The sequence below is a fragment of the Psittacula echo genome (assembly GCF_963264785.1).
Source record: "Psittacula echo genome assembly, chromosome: 2".
Classification (NCBI taxonomy): Eukaryota; Metazoa; Chordata; class Aves; order Psittaciformes; family Psittacidae; genus Psittacula; species Psittacula echo.
In genome coordinates, this window is record NC_137737.1 from 29,219,853 (window position 1) to 29,244,393 (window position 24,541).

A 24,541-nucleotide genomic window follows, 5' to 3' on the forward strand; every position below is an offset into this window, starting at 1 on the left:
CTTCTTGCCCTTTTTGAAGACTGGAGTGACATTTGCTTTCCTCCAGTCCTCAGGCACCTCTCCCGTTTCCCAAGACTTGGTAAAGGTGATGGAGAGTGGTCTAGCAATGACTTCCGCCAGTTCCCTCAGCACCCGCAGGTGCATCCCATCTGGACCCATGGATTTATGGATGTCCAGATTGCTCAACTGGTCCCTAACCCATTCCTCGTCGACTAAGGCAAACTGCTCCCTTGACCTGACTTCATCTGAGGTCTCAGGAGTACAGGGCTCTTCAGGACTGCCTCCGGCAGAGTAGATTGAGACAAAGAAGGCATTCAATAACTCTGCCATCTCTGTATCTTCTGTCACCAGGGCACCCATCCCGTTCACCAGTGGGCCAACCTTGCCTCTGGTGTTAGTTTTATCAGCTATGTATTTGAAAAAGCTCTTTCTGCTGTCCTTGACCCCTCTCGCCAGATTTAATTCTAAGGAGGCCTTAGCCATCCTAGCTGCCTTCCTACATCCTCTAGCAGCAGCCTTATATTCCTCCCAAGTGGCCAGCCCCTCCTTCCATGACCTGTAAACTCTCCTCTTCCACTTGAGCATACCCAGCAGTTCCTTATTTAGCCACGCAGGTCTCCTGGCCCTCTTCCTTGACTTCCTACGTGTCGGGATGCTTTGCTCTTGAGCTTGGAATAAGCAGTTCTTGAATGCCAACCAACTATCTTGGACCCCTTTACCTTCAAGCAGCCTTGTCCATGGGATTTCCCCTAGCAATTGCTTGAAAAGGCCAAAGTTTGCCCTGCTAAAGTCCAGGGTTGCAATTCTACTTGCTATTGTACTGGTCCTACCACACAAGATCCTGAATTCCACCATCTCGTGGTCGCTGCAACCAAGGCAGCCCTCAACCTTTACTGCTTCGACCAGCCCCTCCTTGTGAGGATGAGATCCAGCAGCGCTCCTCTCCTGGTTGGCTCATCCACCATTTGCATGAGGAAGTTATCATCCATACACTGGAGGAACCTCCTGGACTGTGGCTGGGTTGCTGAGTAGTCCTTCCAGCAAACATCAGGGAAGTAGCCAGACTTTTCCTCAGTGATATTCAGCGAAAGAGAACAGGGAATGGACACAAACTGAAATACAAAAAAAATGTATTTATACATCTGGAAAGACTGGAAATTTTTAGGATTCTCATTTTTTCATTAGAAAGCTGGGAGGTTGGAAGGGAGACTCCCTGTCCTTGATTTCTTAGGAATCATTTGTTCAGATGAGATCGCCAAAAGGGGCATCTCTTGGCTTATAAATGCCATTTTTCATCTGCATTGAGTTAGAATATTTCATCTTAGAAATTACTTGTTAATATTTTCAGAACAGGTTTTTTTACTTATTAGAACTTATGAAAAGCTTTGAAAATGGAAGTGTGATCCAACTTGAACTGGAAAAACATTTTCAAAATAATGCAGTTTCTTGACTTTGTCCACTTATTTTTTTGTAGCTATTAGATATCTAAAAACTTTATGCAAGCAGAATTCATTCTGCCATGAAGAGTTTTTTTAGACATAAAATCTAGATAAGAAGTCTTGAGTTGGCCTAGTGATTACTAAAACTTTTTAAAATTTCTTTCTGAAATTTCTGTGCTTTTGGAAAAATATTTAATATTTTTCATTTAATTTCAAGTGATCTTTCCTTGGATAGAAAAATTCAGTTTGAATATAAATTTTAAAAGCTCAAATATTGTTATCGTGGTTGTCATTTAAGCAACATGACTCATAAGACAAATAGGTAGTAGAATGAACCAAAGAGGGATTTCATGATACAGTATGATATAAAATTAATCAATGATTTTACCCCTTTGATGAATAGGAAATGGAACTAATACTTTACCTTAAATTATAGATCAATGGAACAAAGGGAAGCTTCTAATCTTTGAGAAGTGCAAAAGTAGTTATATAAAAAAATTATTTTTTCCTAGTCTGAATATAGATCCCATTACATCATTCTTGCTGAATTCCTAATTCTAATAGAGTGTATGTGTGCTTCTACAGTACAGACTTCTTTTAAGTATTATCTGTAATTTTAAGTCTTACCCAAATAGGAGAGACTGTCACAGAAAAATTCCTCTGGTGGTAGTGTTTATAAGGAAATCTAGAAAGCTGGTTCAGCCGCTTGGATGTACTGTTTTGTTACAATATTTGTAGATATTTGCTGTAACAAGAATTGTTGTACTTCTGTTGGTCAAGCTTGCTGAAACCAGTAATGCCAGCATAAAATGATGTGAATGCTATGTATCAGCTCAGTGAAGGTACTGTGTTGATCATATCTTGACAAAAGGCTCAATATTCAACTTTGAAAAAAGTCTCAGCGAAGTCATAGCTCTTTGTTAACTTTGGTCATATTTTCCTTTATCCCATGTATTTTTCATATTTATTTGCCATGTATGTTCTCGATATTTAATGGTAATTTATCAGTCATTACTAGACCAAGTAGATCCATTTTCATTTCCATTTTCCTTGAGCTTAACTACAGACCGTACTTCTTTTGCAATACAAAGGCCAATTTATTGAACTGTATCATTCAGTATTACTCAAATGTTTAATTTAGTTCAGAGGACTGTCAGGATGTACTGAGGGTATGTAAACTTTAAAGGAAAAGAAAAATTAAAACTAGTGCTGATTTATATTTTTAAAAAGTTCTTGTTCATCTTCCTGCAGTTTATTCAATCCTTTACTAGACTTACTGCATGGGCATGTAGTGATAAGACAAGGTGTAATGGCTTTAAACTGAAAATAGGGTAGATTTAGACTTTAAGAAGAAGTTCTTTACTGTGAGGGTGCTGGCACACTGGAACAGATTGCCCAGAGAAGCTGTGGCTGCCCCATCCCTGGCAGTGTTCAAGGCCAGGTTGGATGGGGCTTTAAGCAGCTGAGTCTAGTGGAAGGTATCTCTGCCCATGGCAGGGAGTTGGAACTAAATGAGCTTTAAGGTCCCTGCCAACCCAAACCATTCTGTGGTATGTTCTTCTGTAATGGGTAGGAAGAAAGTCAGATGGGCACCTTATGTAAAATATGTTGCTTTATATAGCTAGAGAAGAAGATGGCACCATGCTCCCATTGTTCAGCTGTCCAGTTTGCTGAACCTTCCTTCCCCACATATCCCCATCATTACAGAGCAGCTCTTGTGAACGTGGGAACTGGGTCATCACGCTTCTTGTGGGGAAACTAGAAACAAATACAATGTGAAAAATGGTTTCTGTGCTCTCCTTCTGCTGCCCTCTCATCCTTATAAAGGTGACTCCTTGTATTCTTTTAAACAGTTTTTCCTTTTTTATAGATTTTAAAGATAACCAAGTAGATTGGTTGTATTTGAAAGCATTTTGCTTAAAAAAAGTTTGAATATTTTATGCTAATTTTATGTAACCATATGCATGTAGTTTCATAAAAAAAATACAAACCTGAAACAATACTGCAACCTTCATGCAAATGAATTTCCATGTTCCTGTGTATATAAAGGCTTCAGTAATCTCGTAAATTATTAAAGAAGATTATTTATGTAAAAAATAAGATCCATTCCAAGCAGCTTTCTCTATAACTGTTTGAATAGAAAATGAGGATGGAGCTTACTCAAATGAAAGGAACATTCACTAAGTTTAACTATTTTTATAACTAGAGCTAAAAAGGCCGTAAATGACTAGTCATTCTCTTCATAGATATGTATTTTACATATGTATTTCATTATTTTAACTTATTTTTAGTTTTCACTAAAGCAAATAGAGTCTTTTGCAGCTGTTGTTTATGATAAAAAGTTTATGTAGCTTAAAGTAAAAATGAAGACCTACACAGTGGTAGATCATGCTGATCCGTTATTTGATCTTTACTTATCTGATATTCTGTTACTGTGGCAGAATGCAATATATCTGCTTCATGTATCACAGTCGTCTTTGTTATGCCTGGTCTGTATGGAAAACTCTGAAGTTCATTGAAGTTTAGATTTGCTTTTTGCTTCATTGCTTGAGTTCAGAAAGGAGAAGCTGTACATGTTCTTTATTTAAGCAAGCAGTATAATAAGTGCTCTATAGCTAATTAGGACATCCTGTAATAGATTTATCTTACATAACTACTTATCTTTAATGGTGTTTTGAATAGATACTGTTAGCACTCCAAGTCTGCAGTTTGACTGCTGTGCCCTCAAAAAGTTTCAAATACCAGATATTCAGGTTGATATAATATGACTTATTTTGTGGCGGACAGTTGAGCCATGTAAATCAGTATCAGGCAAGCATTTTTTTCACAGTTCATGACACACTTAAAGGAAAGCATATTTAAGGGCATAATACATTTTTATCCCATTGAGCATCATCCTGTTATACTCCCATGTTGTATCATTCAGTCTTATAGTTGTTAGTTTTACGAAAGAAATCTCAATAGCTATGGTCAGCTGTGTTGTGCTGTGCCTATGGGAAACCTTCAAAGAAGGGTAGGTCATCTTCTAGAATGGCAACCATCCTACCAGCCAAGGCATGCTCAGTTAGGCCTTTCCTACTAGCTGAAAAATTAAATAATTTTGTTACTACAGTTCCAAATTTCATGTAATCTACATTAACAGATGTGTTCTATTACGTTTATTAGTGATTCAAACTTGGTTTCTTTCAACTTCAGAGAGTAACAGTTATCTTTTTCTGTTAACCTGTTGGTTTCATTCTAAATATTTCTAAATATTTGAAATATTTGTTTTGATGAGAATTACTCATCCAACTGTTTCCTTTATGGTTTCAAGTAATATTTTTTTTGCTTTGAATTATGAACTTCAACAGATCTTTAATTACTTTAATTTTTATGCTAACATATTAAGATTACACTTGGGCCTCTAGACATTTCTGCTAAGGAACTGGTTCCTTATGGTTCATTTTGACATGTTATTTTGCTATCCTGTTTATTTCTGAGACACTCTTGATTTCTGTCTCTCCATATATAAAATTATAATATAAAACAAAATTTATAATAAAATTATAAAAAATAATGTAATTAATAAAATACAAAAATTATTATGGTAATACGTGTTTGGCAATGAAATGATGTATGAAAAAAATACAGTTAATCATATGATTATAATTATGAGGCTGTTCCTGAGTCAGCTATGTTGCAAATGCAATTCTATGTAAGTAACAAGTGTTTCATAGAAGCACATAGAAGCACTGCTGGCCTAATGAGACATAATAACTGACAAACTTCAGCTTGCTAAACTTGATTCAGGTGGAAGTAAGAAAAAGCATACATGCATGCATACATTTTTTTACTTTAGATATTTATATGCATGTATATCACACATATTTGAGGCAATACAAAGAAACACTTCACTAATGTGAATAGACTAATGACTTATCTTTTGAGATTGTTTTCTTAAAACATCTTTTTAATTTGCTTACTTCCTCAAGTCTCTTTTACAACTGCACTATGAAAGTCTGGTCCTAACACCATTTGTTTAATAAAGAGTAAATTTAAAGCTTTTCTTTTAGTTAAGCAGGTATGAACTTGTCAAGTTTGCAGACAAGGTGGCACATGCCCATTTTTAACTGTCTTGAAGTAAGAAAACATCCTCTTACAATAAGGGTGACTCATCTAGAAATGTAGTTAAGATCAGGCTAATACAAAACACTCTAAAAAATTTCCATTAGGACTACTGCCCTCGGGGTAGGCATCTTTGAACTCTAGTTCCAGCATGTAAACTTTAAATGGTGCTGCTCAGTAGAAGACTGTTAACTCAGAGTCTTTCTTTCTTCCTCCTTTTTCTTTTCTTAAGGGCCCTTTCTCTGCAGTGACCTTTTCACAAGAGTGTGCACTGGCAGATCGGATATTTTGCCCTCACATTTGGCTAAATAAGTGTTTACTGATGTAGATGCAATTATGTTTTCAAGAAAAATATAATGCCTTCAAACTGCTTATGACTGTTGGGAGCTATGTACTGTGTTTTGTTTTATATGAAGAACCCACATGGCTTTTCTGGGGAAAAAAAAAAAAAAAAAAAAAAATTGACATAAGCCTTGCTCATCAAAGGACAAATATCTTATTGGAGGTATGCTGCATTTTCATGGGCACATGCATTAACCAATGTCTGCTCTGTGCTGTGAGGCAAAGAAACAAACTGGCTGGTAGGGATGTACTCCTCATAGTTACTGTCAGGTGAAAACAACCCTCTGCGTTGTCTTCTACCACAAAATCTTCCTTCCTTTCTTGTATACTAATATTGGCAGGGGCAGCGTCAAGTTTGGCTTTTGGGTTTTGTGGTTATAGAGGAATGGTAAACAAAAAATTGTTAGATATTTTTGGTTACCTGTGTTATATGAATAACAATTTCAACTCACTTCTGTTGAACATAAATTAACTAGATGCTTGGCAGTAGTTATTTCATTTTTCTTGTGTTTACAGTTGTAGAAACATCTCTCTTATGAAATACAAAAATGCCAGGGAGAAGCGTAGTGTATTTCTAGATCATTGCTATGTAGAAAGTGAAAATGGAATTCTGATAAATTAATTTACTATTTTGGATTCATTGCAGACTTCAGAAGTATTTTGATGAATAAGATGTGCTTCCAAAATAGTAGGAATTGTATTGACAGTCCAAGAATGACGTGGTATGAACACACGTTTACAAAAACAAGTGTATGTATACATGTATATGTGCAATTAAGAGAAAAAAATTCATGTCTGTAGGCTAAATACTGCTTTCCATTTAGATGCATTTTCTTTCATATAGTATTAATTCCCTATGATATGATATTTATGATCTTTATTCAAACAAAGTATTGTTTTAATTGGTGCTGTTTGTGGCCTGCTTTTCAGGGTAAACTTTTTGTTTGTTGCATTACACTTAATATGTTATCTAACTAACATAGTTCATAAACACATGTACATTTTAATATATAATTTGGGTGAGATCCTAGGATAAAGACGGTAACAGGTGTTACTGGATAATAACATGATCTAAAGCTTTCAGGATATCAAAGGAGGGCACAAAAAAATGGAAAATAAAGTTTTCTGCTGGAGAGAGAGAGAGGTTTAACTGAACAAATTCTGAAATCCTGTGTCAGATTTATCTTTAATAAAGCAAATTTCCTGATGAAGAGCTTAAATGTATAACCTAATAGAATCTGGCAGTGTAAAGTTTTAACTGTTTTTAATTTGTGCAAAAAATATGCTCTGAGTGGATGTTAAATGTGATGCAGTATGGGGAGGGTTACTTTATAATCTGATAAAGCTGAAATGAAGCTGAGAGTAAATGAGAGACATGTATTGGGAAGAGGAAGTTTCCAGGGAAATAAGAAGTTTAAACTAAAAAGAGGAAGCCAAAGCAACATAGAGATTTTGATCGGTAATGCAATAGTGAGAGAGGAGGAAAAAAAGGGTTGGGCAGATGAAAAGGAAGGTAAGGTGTGAATGCAGGGAAGAAAAGAACAGTGGTGCACAGTGGGAGGCTAAAAGATAATAGGCAACTGAACCAAGGGGAGTTCCAACACAATAAAAGGGAAAACTTTTTCACCATGAGGACGGTCAAGGAGTGAACAGGTTGCCTGGATAGGTTGTGGTGTCTCCCTTCTCAAAGGTATTCAAGGGGCTAAGCATCCAGGGCTGACCTCATGCGTGATCCTGCTTTGAGCAGGTGTTTGGACTAGAGATCTCCTGAGATCACTTCCAGCCTGAATTATCCAGCAGTTTGAAGAAAAACAAAATTTTGTTAGTTGAGTATTAAAATTCTTTGTGACATGGTTGAAACATGGCTTTCCAGAATGACTGTTTTGTTCACCCAAACAGACTTCTGAAGACTAGGAATGAAATACTGCATGCAGTTAGCTTTACTGGCAGTGAGCAGAACTCATGAACTCCATGGGGTTTGAGCCAGCACTCCAGCTGTGCTCACTGGGTTCAGTGTGACTGCGCTGAGTGACAGAGAGCTCCGTCAGCTTACTGGAGGTAGGACACAGGCAGTCTAGAGGAGGAAGGCTTTACTCAGCCTTCCATCCCACAATACAGCAAAAGTGCAGACTGTCTAAATTAACACATACATCTTTTTGGCCACTTGAAACAGTTGGGGTTGAAATGGAAATTAAGTTTTAAACTTCAACTTGAACAAAACTGTTTTTTTGCTGTGATGATTTTATAAAAAATGATTTCCTAGACTTCCTTTATTTATTTTTCTTGATTGTTTAAAAGCATGTAGCATCTCTTCAATGTGTGTATTATCATTATTTTTTTCATACTTTATTAGTAGACTTTCCCCTATAAATTTACATTCCTCCTCCAGATTAAAAATACACTTTTTCACACTTCGTTCAATTTTTCTTTCTTCATTAAATTTAACCTGCAAATCTTAGTTGCTTTTTCAGTAGTCATCTCTCTCATTTACATTACGGGAAATTAGAGGTTTAAGGGGTCTGGGGTGAGCAGTGAGATGGGATTTTATAGTTGCAGTCTTTGAGCAGCCTCTTACGAGATTGCATTTGACACTTGCTGTTGATAACTACTTCTTCTTAAAAAGAACTGTCTGAGTGTAAGTTACTGTGCCTTTTTGGATTCCACAGTCTTCTTCCACATGTAGATTTTTGTAATAGCTCCAATATGACCTTCTTCATTAAATTAATTAGTTCAACAGAATCTGAGTTCTTGAAATCTGATATGCCAGACTGGTTTATTATATACATCTATTTTGTATGTGCAGTGTAGCTGCATTCCATGTACAGTACTAAATTCAAGTGGCTCTTGCTCTGATTTCAATCTACCCGCCATTTTCTTTCTGCTGATAAGAAATTAATTCAATATGGTTTCCCAGTGACCCATTTTTCAGACTGTAAAGTTATTCTGTATTAAGTAGGAGCCAACTTTGATGCACATTCAGTGGGTTTTTTTGCCCAGTGAATCTATGGGAAGATAATTTCTCCCACAGTTGTGGTATCCTGTGATTGCCAGCCCTGGCCATGCATTTTTTCAATTCTCACTTTCATCTGGTTGTGCTGATATACACGCAGATGTTTATTATTCTCTCTCTTTCTTCACCCCTCCCCATTCTTGCTAACTTAATATAAAGTCAGTTGCTACCAGTAGTTTCATTGTCACATTATAAATATTAAACATAATAAATGCCCATGATTCATAAAGTTCTTGCAACGGTCTTTTGGGATCCTCAGTGGTTATTTCACTTTTCCTGCTCACAAAAAATGGTTTTAAAATCACAAGTCACTTTCCAATAATGTTTACTCTGTAGCAGCCTTAAAATTAATTTTCAGGTCTGTATGTCTGTTTATAAAGAAGCCTTTACAAAATAGAATGTGAGATATTTACTTAAGTAATGCATCTGATTGAACTTACTGTGTGGTATGCAATTATAAAACAAAACTTTCCACGTGCAACAAATATGTATCTTTATATTTGAATTTGCTTTTAGAGCAGTTGGGCCATATTTTTGTAATTTTTTTAATGTCTTTCACAACTAATTTGTTTTGTGGTGGTGTTTGGTATATTTCTGTCTCTGAAGCTTCATTGATGTCTGTTTAAAACATAATTATACTTTATATTTATGAAATTTCTAGCGGCGCATGGAATGGCTACCCGAAGGACATTGGAAATCTTATGTTTTGCTCTGCATATTATTTCAACATCTAAATGATCAATTCCTGAATTAGAAGTGAGAGGTCCAGACCTGAATTATTTTTACTTGTTTGCTTAAAGAAAGTGGTCACTGAATCTTGAAACTGTAGTCAATGACAAGAGAAAATTCTTATTTTCTGAAATATTTGCTTTATTGAGATCAGGCAATAACTTGAAACTATTGTTCTTGTTATCAACAAAATACTGTATTTTCCCCCCACCAATAAAAGATCTAAGAAGCTGCCCATGCCAAGATCTTTGTCATTGACTCAGCTTCTTTGGTATTAAGATGAACAGTTGTATCTGCTGTCTTCTGGAGCAGTATCTTCAATGCCTTTTTTTTTTTTTTTTTCCTATTATGTAGTATATATTGTTGGAAGAGGATTTATGCTCATCTCCTGACTTTTTTTGCCTTTTTTCAATATTGCTGACACTGCATTTAGTGATTTATCGAAGTGAGGAGTGCTATGAAGTTTCCAAAAAGTTTTCTTGGTTGTCATCTAGTGTCAGTAATGTGGACCTGAGCAAACACCTTTTCATAGAATTCCCTTATTCAAATAGGCTTTAGGGACAGGCCTTATGTAATGTTTTCACACTGTACAAAATAATATAAAATATAATATGAATTTTACATTTGAGATGTATGTTACATAAATTATGTAGTTACATTAACTGTGCCTTGAAATGAGTTGTCTTAAATTTACAGCTGTTGAAAAGATTCTGTCAAGAGACAGCAGTATATGCATTGAAGACTATGTTTAGCAGATTAATAATTTTGGTTTATTTATCTTTGCCTGAAATACTAAGGTTTTTCTCTTGATCACAGACAACCTATCACAACAAGTTTGTGTTATTACCAGTGTGAAGGAAGATGTGGCACAAGTAAGTTTTCTCCTTCATGAATCTCTGAAAAGCCAAATAAAAGTAAGTACAATTCTATGGTTCTAAACTGTATGATTACTTTAATGTTTCTGGTTGTCACAACTCATAAGAAATGGTCTAAATAATGTAAATACAGAAACTGAGACTTCCTGTGTCACTGTAGTATTTATTAAAAGGGATTAACACCAGGTGTGGAAGTTACCAAGAAAGAAGCATCTTCTGCCCATTATGCTGTAGAGGGGGATCTTACAGATCTTCTTAAAGTTTATATATTAGATTAGAGAAGAAATTGGATCCAGGCATCACAGAGGCCATTTTTGTTTAGATTTTATGAATTCAGTAAGCCCAAATTGTTACAAATGTTACAGAGGAAATACTTTTGGTACTTTGAAGTCTGAATTAAAGTCTGAACCAATTAAGGAGTAAGTTGTATTATTGCAGAGCTGCAAATGCAAAGACAAATTAATCAGCCTTTTTGCAGAAAGGTAGGGGTACATTTTGCTCATAGTGAATGCTCATTGAAGCCTTTACTGCAGGACATTGATGGAATTTTCTACTGGCATTTAGGTAGCTTTTCTGTTTTCATTATTCCTACTAATACAACTGTCACATATTTTCATTTTCCCAAAGGTGATTAACATTTGGTAATTGCTAAATCTTGACTGATCTTGGGGTGATTGTTAATTACATCTTATGTGATGATATCGCATCTTTCTATTACCCAGAGAAACAGATGGGGAATAGCTGTTAAAAAATACAGGTTTCCTGACTTGCATAATATCACTTCTATAAATGGTTTTATTCATACCTTTTGACACAAGCATTGTGTGCTTAATTAATAGCAGGATGTTCTTCTGTAGCAAATTGTATTGCTATTTTATATCTAGAAATGTTATTTGACATTGTACGTACAGGTTTTGTTTGGAAAGAATTGTATTTAGTATGAAAAATCATACTTTATTAAATATCTACATTTAAAAGTGCAAAATGCGAGCAGAGTTGAGTGAGATCTTTTCTTGTCTGAATAGCTCTATAATGGAGCAGAAGTATGTTTCCGTTTCGCTAAAACCAAATCCATTGCTATTTTCCCTTTTTTTCTCTCCATTTAAACTATTGTGCAATTACTAGGCATCACTTACCCATGCTAGGAAAAAAAAAGTACTTATTTAAGGGTTGTTTTACCTGTATCGATTTATTAGTTTTGCATATAACCACTTTAATCATACCATGAGAAACACTTCCAAACCAGGAAGTAAAGTCTGAGAATGCCCTTTTCAGAGTCAATATTTTAACATTTTAGTTTTGTGTAGGCTACTAACATGCAAAATGTTTGCGCAGGGAGGTTGTGAATGCTCCATCCCTGGCGGTGTTCAAGGCCAGGTTGAACAAAGCCTTGGGTGACATGGTTTAGTGTGGGGTGTCCCTGCCCATGGCAGGGGTTTGGAACTAGATGATCTTAAGGTCCTTTCCAACCCTAACTGTTCTATGATTCTATAAAATAGAGTAAGAATTAATGTGAGTTATCTGATGATGTATTCAAGTATCTGGTTAAGCAGCTGTGCTTACTTTAACAAGAGAGAAATGTTTTAATTTTTGCTGGATAATATGGCTGTAAAACAAAGGCTCAGTATACTGCTTTATCATATTCTACAAGTTAAATCAAAACTTTGATAAACTAATTCAGTTTTTTAAATGTTCAGGAATACTTAAGCATTATATATTGTAATATCTCAGAAAAAAACCCAAAACAATGTAGGCCTTCTGTCCTGAGTAATGATACATTTACCTTCTAAAAAGACTGGCATGAAGTATGTTTCTAATCATTTGAGTATGTGCAACACTGTAAAGGTACTGGGGATTTCTGATTTTACTTCTGAAGACGTTCAAACCAGGCGAACCCTCGAGTGGTATTTTAAGTGATATAATTAATTCTTGCCTTCTGTGATTATTATTTTTTTTTTTAATCTCTTTAAGCTATTAGATGTCAGCTATTTGGGGCTGTGTTATCCAGTTTTCACCCCAAAATGTTTCTAAAGTCTTTAGTGCATAAATATCAACCTTTGAGTTTCAAACCTCATTCTTTTGCAAACAAGTTAGCTCCCCAAGTATTAATAAAATAAACAAATACAGCTTTAGATAACAGTGCAAAGCCTTTTTAAATGTTGTATTTGGTACTTCTTTTGGATTGTGGGTTAAGTGACATTTTGAGGAAACATGGAAGTGTAGTTCTTCTGTTGTTTGCTGCTATATATAATGTCTTCTGGGCAGAAATAAAGCTCATTTTAATAGTGGAACTGTGAGGTTTTCTGGTTTAATTGAAGCAACATGAAGATTTTTTTTTTTTTTTTCCCCTAATTTTCAAGTTTTTCCTTACTGGCTTCAAAGTGTTATCTTCTCTTAGGAAACAATTTCTACCTCTACTGCCTGATTTGCTGTTTAACTTGAGGCAATCCTGAAGCTGATAACATAGTAGAACCTACTTTTTATTTTAATCAGGATAAGTTAATTTCTTAGCTGTTGTTACAGGTCGCAAAATAAGCATGCCTGTGATTAAGAAGTATTTTGAAGTATTCATTGAGGCAATAATTTTCAGGAGAAATTCTAAATGAGTCTTGTTTTATGCAGAATCCCAGAATAGGTCCTTTCCAACCCTAACCATTCTGTGATTCTGTGATAATACTTGTGTGCTTGGTTTTTCATAGGTACTTCTTAACTTCTCTTTTTTTCAGTTGCATGGAGAAAAAAAAGATATGTATTTGAATATTATAGAGATTTTCTTAGAACTAGAGGTCTAGAATCATTTAATCATTTGATCCTATGAACAGTGTGTTCATCTCTGGGAACAGTTGCAAGTCCTAACCCATGCATGAGTGCTTGTGTCTGATATTTCCTGTGCTGTTGCTGAAATGGCTCCATCAGCAGTATCCTTCCGTAAAAACTTGCAGAAAACTCCACAGGGTGTTGGACTCCATGCTTCACTGCTGAGTCACCTAAAAATTTGAGCAATTTTAATTCTCATAGTGGAAATAATAGTTGCCAGTTTTAAATCATTTGGATGAACAAACTCTGCCCTAATGGTGGATGCTTTAGCAGATATTTGAGGCTGAAGTGAAATTTGTGACATAGTAATATTTTTTTTTTCTAATTAGGTTGAAGCTGTATCAATAACTCTAAGCAAAAATGATGGCTATCTACAAGATATCTTTTCAGGACAGTGCTACAATTTTGTTTGTATAAATGTAAGTATTAAGGATGCATGCTTTTAATTTTCCACATAAACTTATTATTAATGGTAAGTAATAATTACTTATTTGAATAGTTGGTTGTTATTTCTGTCCTCCTGGTGTATCCATTCCAATACTTTTCATGCGCACCAAATCAGACATTTGAGATAGACCAGTAGCTTTGAGATACTGATCTGTCCTTTCTCTCCTTTTTCTGCACTTCTGTCAGTACGTTGTTAAACCAGCCCTGAATTCTAGAACAAGAGGAATGCAACTGAAATTAGTTTTAAATTTCCTTTCATAGATATTGTATTGAAGTGAATGATCTCAAGAAGAGGCATGTCATATGTGTAGTTATCCAACTGTGGATTGTCGCCATGGGCTAAATTAGTGTTTCCCATTTTGGACACATGCATGCCGTACAAATCTGTGTTTGGGTCCATGTATGGGAACAGGAAAGTTTTAGGTGAACTGTATCTGAGACCAGTGAGGACTCTTAAGCTTGTTACATATATATTTATTGAGGGTAGAATTAGTAATCTTGATTTTTTTTTTTTTTTCTTCCTAACAGCTGTAACTTTACCAGACACAAGTGTTACAAATACATTAAAACTGACCAAACAAAAACCCCTAAACCAAAAAGTAATGTATCTATTTTTGGTATATAACAGATCTTTGAATTCAGTTTTTATTAAATCATCATTTGATGTTTCAGTGATTCTAAACATTTACTTTCATTTAGGATAAAAAGTATGCAGTTGAAGAAACCCAGCAACTAGTGGATATGTTGGAAAAATCAAATATTCCTCTCTTGTATCCAGTTGTCCTTATTTCGGTGGGTAACTCCTGTAAGTTACTGTAGAAAGCATCTAATGAAATATTTTTAAGTGTTAGATTAGCTTTAAACTGCTGCTAGCTCTGGATAAAATTGTAAATTTGAACTGTAACTTGGATTGTAAAGAGCCTAGTTTGCACTTCAGCAGATGTGCTGCATGCTGTCAGGAAATAAACCAGCACTAGCAAATGACAATTTATTAGTTACGTGTTTTTGTGAAAAACTCATTGTGGCTAGTCATCTTGAACTGCTAACTCCTGCTTTGCTGTCGTGCTCCATCTCTGCTGGGAATGCTGCAAATGATGCAAATAAAGTTGAAACAGAATTAGGTGGCTTTATTTTTTTCTGTGCTATGTGGTTTATTCGAAGTTTTAAAATTATTGTTGCTTTTCTGCTCCAAGTATTAAAAAATAACTTTTAATTACTTTGCAGTATAACTTTAATACATTACTTATTGAGATGTTGTAAGACTGAAAAATCTATACTGGTATGTAGCAAAAGTGCTAAATTGTATTTTTGGCTGAAAGTCTCATTATTTTAATATTGCAGCCAGAATAATTTAACAGTTCATGTGGATGACAGCTGAAGGTGTACATGACTTTTGTTTTACTCACACTGTTAAAAAGGAGAAAAGATGATTCAGTTTGAAAGTCTTCATGCAGCGTAAGCAGATCAGTTAGTTATGTCACGTTTTCTGGCTTAATAGGTAGGGATCAGAAGTATTGGGTGGAATGAGTGTCATTATGTGATATGCCACATGTCACAAGGAGTATGCCTCTGAACTACCTTTACCCTCAGCAATAACACAATATGTTGTGATTTTAAATATATACCCATATATGAAGCTATTGAAACCGGAATAAATATAATACATGGGGCGTGAAGAGCTTCTGAAGTGAATGGTCTAGTGATCCGGAAGTAAAAGTAAGCATTTACTTGCCAATTTTAGGCTTAATCTGAAATGTAGGTGATGAAATTTCATTGCTGAGCTAACAAATGAGGTATGAAGATCAATTACAAATGAAAAAAGTTGTATCCTTACCTGTTGTATACTGTTGGAGTGAGCTACTGATTCTATGAGCATCGATATTTAGTACTTTATTTCTAGACCATCTTTTTTTCTTGACCCTATTTCTGAGGAAGCTCAGGGTAGAGCTTTAATTTTACTGAATTTTCAAAGATGAATTATTTCTCCCTTTGATAATCAGAGCAATGACCCCTGTCCAATTCTGTTGCCTATTTACAAGGATGTGCAGAATGCTCTTTTCTGGAGCAACAATGATTTCATTTGTCCTTTATCAAGAATATAAAAAGACAGTTCTGTGTTAAATTTTGGGGGTGTGCAGATAAAGTTGGAATTGCTAATCAGCTAGGTAATGCTTATTTTGTGCCCGATTCGTAGCTCATCTCTACTCTGGACTTAAAGTGCTTTTTTAGTGTGACACATGGACACATTTTTTTTAATAATTACAAATACTCTGGACTTAATATTTCCTGAGAAATAGGTATGAATTCAAGTAATTTTTACATAAACTCACCATGAAGCTCAGGTTTTGCCCCTAAGATACCAGATCTCAAAATCATTATAGAATCCAGCACTATTTTCAGTGAAAGTGAACTTGCTTGAACAGCCTGCAGCATGCACAAATTATTTAGGTGGACACCTTTTAAAATGGTCTCAGGATAAAATAATACATTTAATCCCTTTACTGTACTCCATATCCATCAGTTGTTCATGACAACTACTTGAAATTTCCCGAAACTAGACAGTGGGAGAAAATCTCATAACTAGGTCAAAGCACTTGCTAACAATTAAAACACAGATACACATATATTTGTTAAAAGTATCTTCAAATAATGAAGTACCCTAACTATAAAAAGGCATTTTATGCTGCACTTTCAAATTTTATGGAGTTGCCACACTATCTTTTAGAAATATAAGAAGGGAAAAATAGGAGGATTGGAAAGTATGTTTTAAATGACGAAAGAACTAGCTAAACAAAGCATTGTCTCATCTCATATTAATCACTGGGATCTATTTAAGTCCTTTAAACTTATGATGCCTAAAACTCATTACAGATGTTATGGCTGGGGGATAGAAACTTCCTTCTGCAGTCTTTAATTAAATTCAGTGTTGGGTGTCCTCTTCACTAGGGCTTATGAGTGGGATTCTCCTCAGCTTTATTCTTTGCTCTATACTTCATTTAATATAAAACCTGAATACTCTGGTAATGAAAAGCCCCTTAAGACACTTTCTTTGATGTAAAAAGGCATATTAATATTTCTCAGGCAAATGCAACTCAGAATTTTAAGCAACATGATGATACTTAAATGCACGGGTTTTAAGTACTAGTTGTACAGGAAACATTATTAATTTTTACTCTGAGAAGTAAAACTGTTCCTGGTAGTGATGAACTGAAAGGATAAATGTGAAGAGCAGCTAACTGCTTCCATTCTAACCTCATGATCTGAACAGTCTAATGTAGATTTCTGCATAATTGGAAAGTTCTTGTCTATTCTTTGATTTCATGATGTGTAACTTTTTGGTAGCAATCTGATACTTAAGAGAATCAGTTTTATTTTTCCATTAAATATGCAGCTTTTTCAGCTGTAAAAATGACAGGTATTATTATTGTGTTTAACCAGCCTGGGGAGAATTGTCCCTATGAAAGAATGGGCTTACACTATACGTAATGACTTCTGACTGTATTCCCACCTATAAATTGCCACAGATTTCAATGTCTGTCCTTTTTCCTGGTGCCTGACTGGAATTTTTTGTGGCATCTGTATGCCGAAGCGGCAGTTGGACTACTGGATCTGGACATAGCAGAAAAGGGAGGATTAATGTTACAAGAGAAATAGGAAGCACAGAGGTAAACTTCATGCAATTACTTGTCAGCATCAAACAAGTATCCTCTTCAATTCTAACAAGAAGAATCATATTCTTAAACTGACATTACTTTTCTGAGTAATACGTTGCAGATTTTCTTCTGTAGTTCTTATTACTTAGGCTTAGAAAAGAATGCTGGTACTTCAGCTCTGTAGCTGCCATTATTTGCTTTTCACTACAAAATTAAGTTTGAGTAAAATCTCTTTTTAAAGCTGTGGAACAGATTAATGGGAAATAGGTGTTAGGTCGTGTTCTCTCAGAATAATAGGTGTTAAAATTTCTTGTAATTAGCTGTAAATGAGCATTACTTAGCATTGATTTGGGTAAAAGAAAAAATAATGAGTGTGTGAAATTAAGCTCTGCCTGCATAGTAGAACACAATAGCTTTGCTCCTGATGAATGTGCACTTAGACAGTAAACATCTTTTTAAAAAGTGTTGCCAGGGAAAATGAATAAAAATCTATTATCTGTCAGGATAAATTGAATATAATGTACAGAAAGAACTTGAAATACCTTTCTCAAGCACAGCTCTCTGGAGCTAACTCTGTAGTCCTACCTCTCTGTAGTACTTACAGATATCGGTGGAATTGTTCATCCAGAAAAATATTTTCTCTTTCTTTTAAGGGGAAAGGTATTTCAGCTGTTAATAGATGCTGAAGCTTCATCTGTCCAAATCATCCTGCATAATTTTGATTTCTACAGTTAATAGAAACTTCATCAATTAAATTGTTTAAACTGAGGAACACATAAGCCTTGGGAAAGGGTTGAGCTAGTTGATACCTTCCTGGAGATACCAGTTCAGATTCTGTAAAACCCACTGTGTTTGTGCAGCATCCCTGCTGAATACAAGACCTGCCTTCCCCTGCCCAAGAGCTCAGGAACCTCCAGTGCAGATACAGTCTTTGCAGCTTCTTAACTTAGTCAACAGGAAGCAAAACTATTCTTCTGAATAGTTTCTGCTTTTAAACTTGCAGTGATACCTTGAAATTAATCCAATTTAGGCAACTAATATGCTATACTGAAAAGGTGGTAAATTCAAAATAAATCTTTAAAGAATGCAGTTCCATTTTGAAACCTTGAAGATGCTTAAGAAAAACACCTCTATTTCTCCAGTGTCATGCTAATAAAGGAAAAAAAAAGGAGGGAGAGAAACCTTGAAAGTTAGATTAGAGCTTAAAAAAGAATGTTTGTTTTTTGATTTAATTAAATATTTTTAATATGCAGTTAGAACATTCTGTTCTGATGTTCTGGCTTATTGGTTCACTGCTTTGAAAAGAAATAATTTTCATGTCACTAAATATGTAAGTAATGGAATTCAATCTTAATAGAAGCTAAGTAAGGCAAACCTTTGTTAGCCTGTGTTTTTATGTGTGCTTAACCCATAAAAATGAGATACTAAAAACTGGCTGTCTAAAATAGTGCACTATGGAAAAAGCAGATTTTTTTTTTTAATTATTTTTTTAAATTCTTTATTTCTTCCTCTTAAGGTGCACTTGGATGTTTCAGAAAATACTTCTTGCAGTATTGGTATGGAAGAACTAACTAGGATCAAGAAATTTGCAAGGGAACTGAAAAAGAAAAATATTTTGCTTTATGGAATCCTTATTCAATATAAGGTATGTAATTTTTTCTACATGAAAATAGTATTTTCTGATTTATATGATTAATGATAGAGTCTTCATTTAAAATAAAATCAAAGGGAAATAAATAAGACATGAAAAAAGATTTTTTTTTTGAAGATTCTTGCCTGTTCTTGTTCAAAATTCAGAAGAGCCTGTAGTTATAGGCAAAAACGTAAGCATTTTGATAGAGAGGTATAAATGGTAAACATTTTTTGAAGCACACAAAAATGTTCTGTCCCTTTTTCTGTTTGCTTTTCTGATTTGAAACTTGCTTTTTGCAGCATTAAAAAGTAAAAAATTAAAAAAAAGTAAAAGTACATTTGATCAGTGGTTCTGCAGAATTTTACATTCCTCATCAAAGCAGTGTTTGATATTCAGGTGGCAGAAAGGGCATGGCATATAGGTGTTGAAACAGTGTCCATCTCTGCAATAGCATCAGATTGCCTCAGCTGGAGGGAAAAATGGTTAGCACTCCAGCATCCTTTGTACTGACACTTATTTATATTTAGTTAAACCATTTTGCCTGGGAATCATGTTCTGCCAAAATGAAAAGGGGGCTGCCTTTTCCTCCAGTGCAGGTACAGTCTTTGCACCTTCTTAACTTAGTCAACAGGAAGGGAGAAGTTTGATATTCAATGTAAATTTTAATAAAGAGGAATCAATGTAATCTGGACTGGCTTTTTTTCAGGGTTTTTTTTTAGGCATTTGGGTTTATATCTAAATGATATAAAATGGTTATAGTTACATACCTTCTTCTGGTATACCAAAGACTTGATTTTTCCCTCCAAATTCTGTGGCTTTATTAAGATCAATGACTGTCAATACCTATCTGTTTATGTTTTTGCAGACTTATGATGCCAGCAGAATACAGATAATGCTATTGTGTGACATTAGTTTGTCTCTTGTTTGTATGACATACAAGGGCATACAATTGTTTTCAGTCTTCTTTCTGGTACTATCAAACTCCATTTTTTTCCAGAGTGAATTCTGGTTTCCTTGGTAAAAATAATTTGAATTATTATTGAAACGTAGTTCTAAGAGGCACATTATCATGGTAATGTTGCAAAGATTGCTTTAGTATAACTATAGTTTTTTCTTTTTAAACTTAATTGGGTGAGTATGTGATGTTTTATGCAAATGGATCAAATACGCATGTGGAAAACAACAGTTAGTAAAGCTGACTGGAAAATCAGGAAAAACTTTTATAATCTTCAGTGGATTTTTGTGACTATGGCAACCAAATATCTTATCAATGACAGGCATGTGTAACAACAGTATGGGATCTGAATGAAATTCTTGATCCTTGGAGGCAAAAGAATTGTAGCAGAATGCTGCTTCTATTTTTTGAAAATAAAATGCTAGAATGATTATGTAACATCACTGCAGGCAGAGTTATCTTTTGTTAGCATGGAAGAAGTACTATATAGAGTCAAACACTTCACAAAGTAAGTAAATTACTAGCTATCTTGTTTTAAAGTAGCTTTAGAACATGTCCTGCTTACAAAGATGGGAATATAGTCCTGAGTTCATGCTTATCAGTGTTTTGATAGATGATTAACAACTAGGTTATGCAGATCATGTATATATATGTGATATATGTATCAAGTTTTCTTTTGGCTGTAGATCTGCAAAGAACATAATTGTTTCTAGACCTATGGAAAGACCTATGGAAAGACTTGACATATGAATCTAGAAATTATAAAACCCAAATTTTATTGCTTGTCTGGAGAAAAGGAGGGGGGGCACTATGAACAAAAGCAATTTATTAAGAAAAGGCATCTTCCAAAAGTTTTGGTTGTTTATTTTTTGTGAGTTTTTTTTCTTTTCTTTTTTTTTTTTTTTTCTTTGTTGTTGTTTTGGTTTGTTTGGGTTTTTTGGTTTTGTGTGGGGTTTTTTGTTTGTTTTGGTTTTGTTTTTTTCTTTTAAATTCCAAAGCATGATTTTGGTCACCTAGGTATTTTTCTTTTAGGGCAACCTATTAGCCAGCAGGTGAATCCATAGGTGAATTACATGCTTGAGAATAGAAAGGTGAATACAGACATGATGGGGGGTCCATAGGAAGTGGAAACACAGAAAACACCTGCTGTGTAATGCAGGATACTCCTCCCATTGTCACAATAACTTCTGTCAGTATCCATTTTCCAGAGGTCCCTGAAAGCTATAGTTTATTTCAGGAAGAGTGATGACAGATTACCTTACGGAGCTTCCCACTAGCTGACAGGTTTGTATCATCACTACCAGACATGTACAGTTGATATATACAAACAGGGATGAAATGTAAGGAATGAGGAATTCATTGAGGCAACTGATCGTGGTAATACTGAGGTGAAGTTATTTTACATTTAGAAGGGTTAGATGATGAAGTGAGTATGATGATATGTTGCTATAAAAGAATATGGAGGCACTCTTTTAAGATTCTGCATTAGAAAAGTGAATTTGTTGAAATAAATATTGTTGGAGATACATAATTGGTTTTTATGCTTTGGAAGTGAAGTGAAATATTTTTGGAACCTAGGAGTACATTTTTGACAGTATTGGAGGAAATGTGAAGCCCGAAGAAAAAGTATGTCTTCATTTTAATTTCTTAAATGCAGTGTTTATTTGGTATATAGAAAAAGGTATCAAGTATTTCTATGAATATTTGATACTCCAAGAAGCTAATCAGGAAAATGAAAGGAAAAGGTGTTAATGTGTTTTATAAATGACCTGCTTTGTACCTCCCATTTGCTCAAAATGTGTGCCTGTTCACGGCTTGTGCACAAATAATTATTTCACTTATAAACATCATGCATGGAATACAAATTACTGATATTGATTGAAAGGTTGGATCCGCTTCAAAATAGCTCTGGTTTGCATCCTGAAAGTATTGTTGTTTTAAATATCACTTATGAAAATACTTTTAAAGACAGTTCTTTTTTAAAACAGTTCCTACATTTCTACAATGTTAGAAATGGTTTATGTGTTCAAAACACAGAGAGGAAAGAGTATTTGGTAAATTCCAGAGTCTGATCTTGTAGAGTTAGCTTTTCAGGGGGTTTCAGATGAGTTGAAGGAAACAAGTGATAAGCAAAGTGAACTAAAAATAGGGAGAAAAAAAGGGAAAGTTATTCTTAAATAAAGAAAGTTTTACTTAAAAGGGGTGTTAAGAATTGCAAAGAAACCAATGAATACAAAAGGTGATGTCAAGACATTGTATCCATGCAGGGCTGGAAATATATTAATCTTAAAAGCATTGGTTCATGTAATTCAAAATACAAGATTTGGGAGGGAACTTCAGCTGCATGTGGTAGTTATCTATGTTCTGAGCAATAGAATAATACTGAGCATGGGCCTTGGCCTCACAAACACACATGCATTGCTGCCTTTAAACATATGCTAGGTAGTTTTATGAGTTTATACTTGAATATGACACAAATGCATTCTAAAAAATGCTATTTTCTCTGTTTAATGCTATTCTCCCTTTTAAAATAATGTCTTATGACTGAATTACAAAAAATAGTCAATACACTTAGAAAGAAAATACAAGCACCATTTCTTCATATTCAGAATCTTGTAAAGGTTGCAATAAGAAAATCTTGGTCTAGAAATTTCAGTAATAAATTTGTTAGATTTCACAGAGAATAAAAAGGAGCAATTCTCATTCAAAATAAAGCATGCATGTGTGGACATAGGAAGTCACAGAAAGCTTAAAATATTAAGTAATACTAATATATCTTGGTTATAGAACTATATTAATTTTAAATAATCCTACTTCAGAAAGGCACTGACAGAATGTAGGGTCAGAACAGCAAGTATGTGCTAAGGCTTGGTTGGGGTAAGGTGGCCCCAAATACTTTTGCCTGTGAAATTGCTATTTGATTTAGATAAAGGAACTATTCACTGACAGCCAGAAAAATCACAGTCCATACTCTAAAAAGAGACAAATGATGTGATAGAATAATTATGAAGCTGCTTAAAACTAGGAGGAAACCAAGTGTGGGTGATTTCTAATGCAAACATACTGGACATTTATTGTGCTCTTTAAGACTTTATGAATACAATAGGCCCATCTACAGTATGCTTGATGGCTCAAGAAACAAGAGTGCTAAATGTATTTTCTGTCTGACTTGGTAGACCAAAAAGGTAAACGTTTACAGCTTTCTTTTACATCAAAGATCCCTTAAAAATAGTATTAAGTGCAGACATTAAGGCAGTGGTTCTCAAAACAGGGATCACAGCCCCGAATGAGATCATCCAAGTGGCAAAGTAGAAAGTATTTTGGCAACCAGTAGTAGAGATAAGGAGCTTGAAGGGCAAATGAGGAAAATCACAAACTAAAAGTTTTGTAATTGTTGAAAATAAATGAGTCATACTCTCCATGACCCCTCCATGCTTCTCAGTTAATCTAATAATCAACATAGAATTGGTCAAATGACTATGATTAGAATGAGTGGGATGCCGCCTGGAGACCTCTCTCTCCTCAAGATGACACTTTTTTAATTTCAGCTGCAATAACATAGTAGGCTGTAATGGATCTGGAAGCCTACATCTATTCATAGAAGTCCTTAATGCCAAATAATTACTGTCTAGTATTTTCAAGAGCCAGAAACTGAAGTTTTGAGTATCATGATCCTGCAGACTATTCACTCTTTCATCAAGGAAAATTGGGGAAATGAGTGATGAGCCAGTGATGTTGCTTGCACAGTGTGTAACAGAGAGGGAAGCCACATCCAGTTTGAAACTTTTGACATGAGTAACCTCAAAGAAATAAGTTTTATTAATAACAGGGGACTACTGGTCATTCAATAAAACCAGAGACTGATATTTATGAAAACTGGACACTGTTTAATCCTTACTTGCTGCTACCATCTGTAATCAGTCATGCATATTTTGCAATAGTTAGAACTGACTGAAAGTCAGTTTATAGGCAGTTTGAAAAAGGTTTATAGACACTGATTTCTAAATAAAAAGGTTTATGAAAAAGGTTTATAGACACTGACTTCTAAGATAAAACTACAAGTAACTCTTTATGCAATTTTCAGTGAATAAAAGATACAGAACTGCAGGTTCTATTAACTTGATACTCAAGAATTCAAACATAAAACTATCCCATTCCCTTGGAAATGGCTGACACAAAAATAGTAAGATCTCTCATAAAGGACAAGATTTTGAATGGGCCATATTGCCTTTTAATGCCCCCCAAAAGATGGCAGCATAATTCATGGAATTAAAAGTTTGTAGGTGTTGTTATTTTGCATATATCAATTTTTAGATCTTCAGTAATTTCAGCAATATTTATCTTCAATTTGAATTTTGCAGTTGGGTGAATATTATTTGAAGCAGATTCATTTGCTTTGATGAAAAAGATTGTGCATTCACAGAGAAGAATCAATATGTTACGTCAGTATGGTATTTTCACACACACGAACAATTGGAGATAATTTTGTGACCCTCCTTGATAGTTTTGTCTTTCATTTTGTTTAGAAATGTCCAAC

The 24,541-nt window shown here is 34.7% G+C and overlaps 1 protein-coding gene across 1 annotated transcript in view; it reads left to right on the forward strand.

The window, feature by feature from the left end:
• CRPPA (CDP-L-ribitol pyrophosphorylase A) overlaps positions 1-24,541 on the forward strand; it is a gene marked incomplete at both ends in the record, with an annotated part of 121,063 nt that overhangs the window by 51,732 nt on the left and 44,790 nt on the right. The window contains 4 exons of the mRNA XM_080610507.1: positions 10,441-10,538; positions 13,646-13,735; positions 14,463-14,555; positions 18,933-19,061. Of these exons, the coding sequence (XP_080466633.1) occupies positions 10,441-10,538; positions 13,646-13,735; positions 14,463-14,555; positions 18,933-19,061 (410 nt within the window). The remainder of the gene's footprint in view (positions 1-10,440; positions 10,539-13,645; positions 13,736-14,462; positions 14,556-18,932; positions 19,062-24,541) is intronic.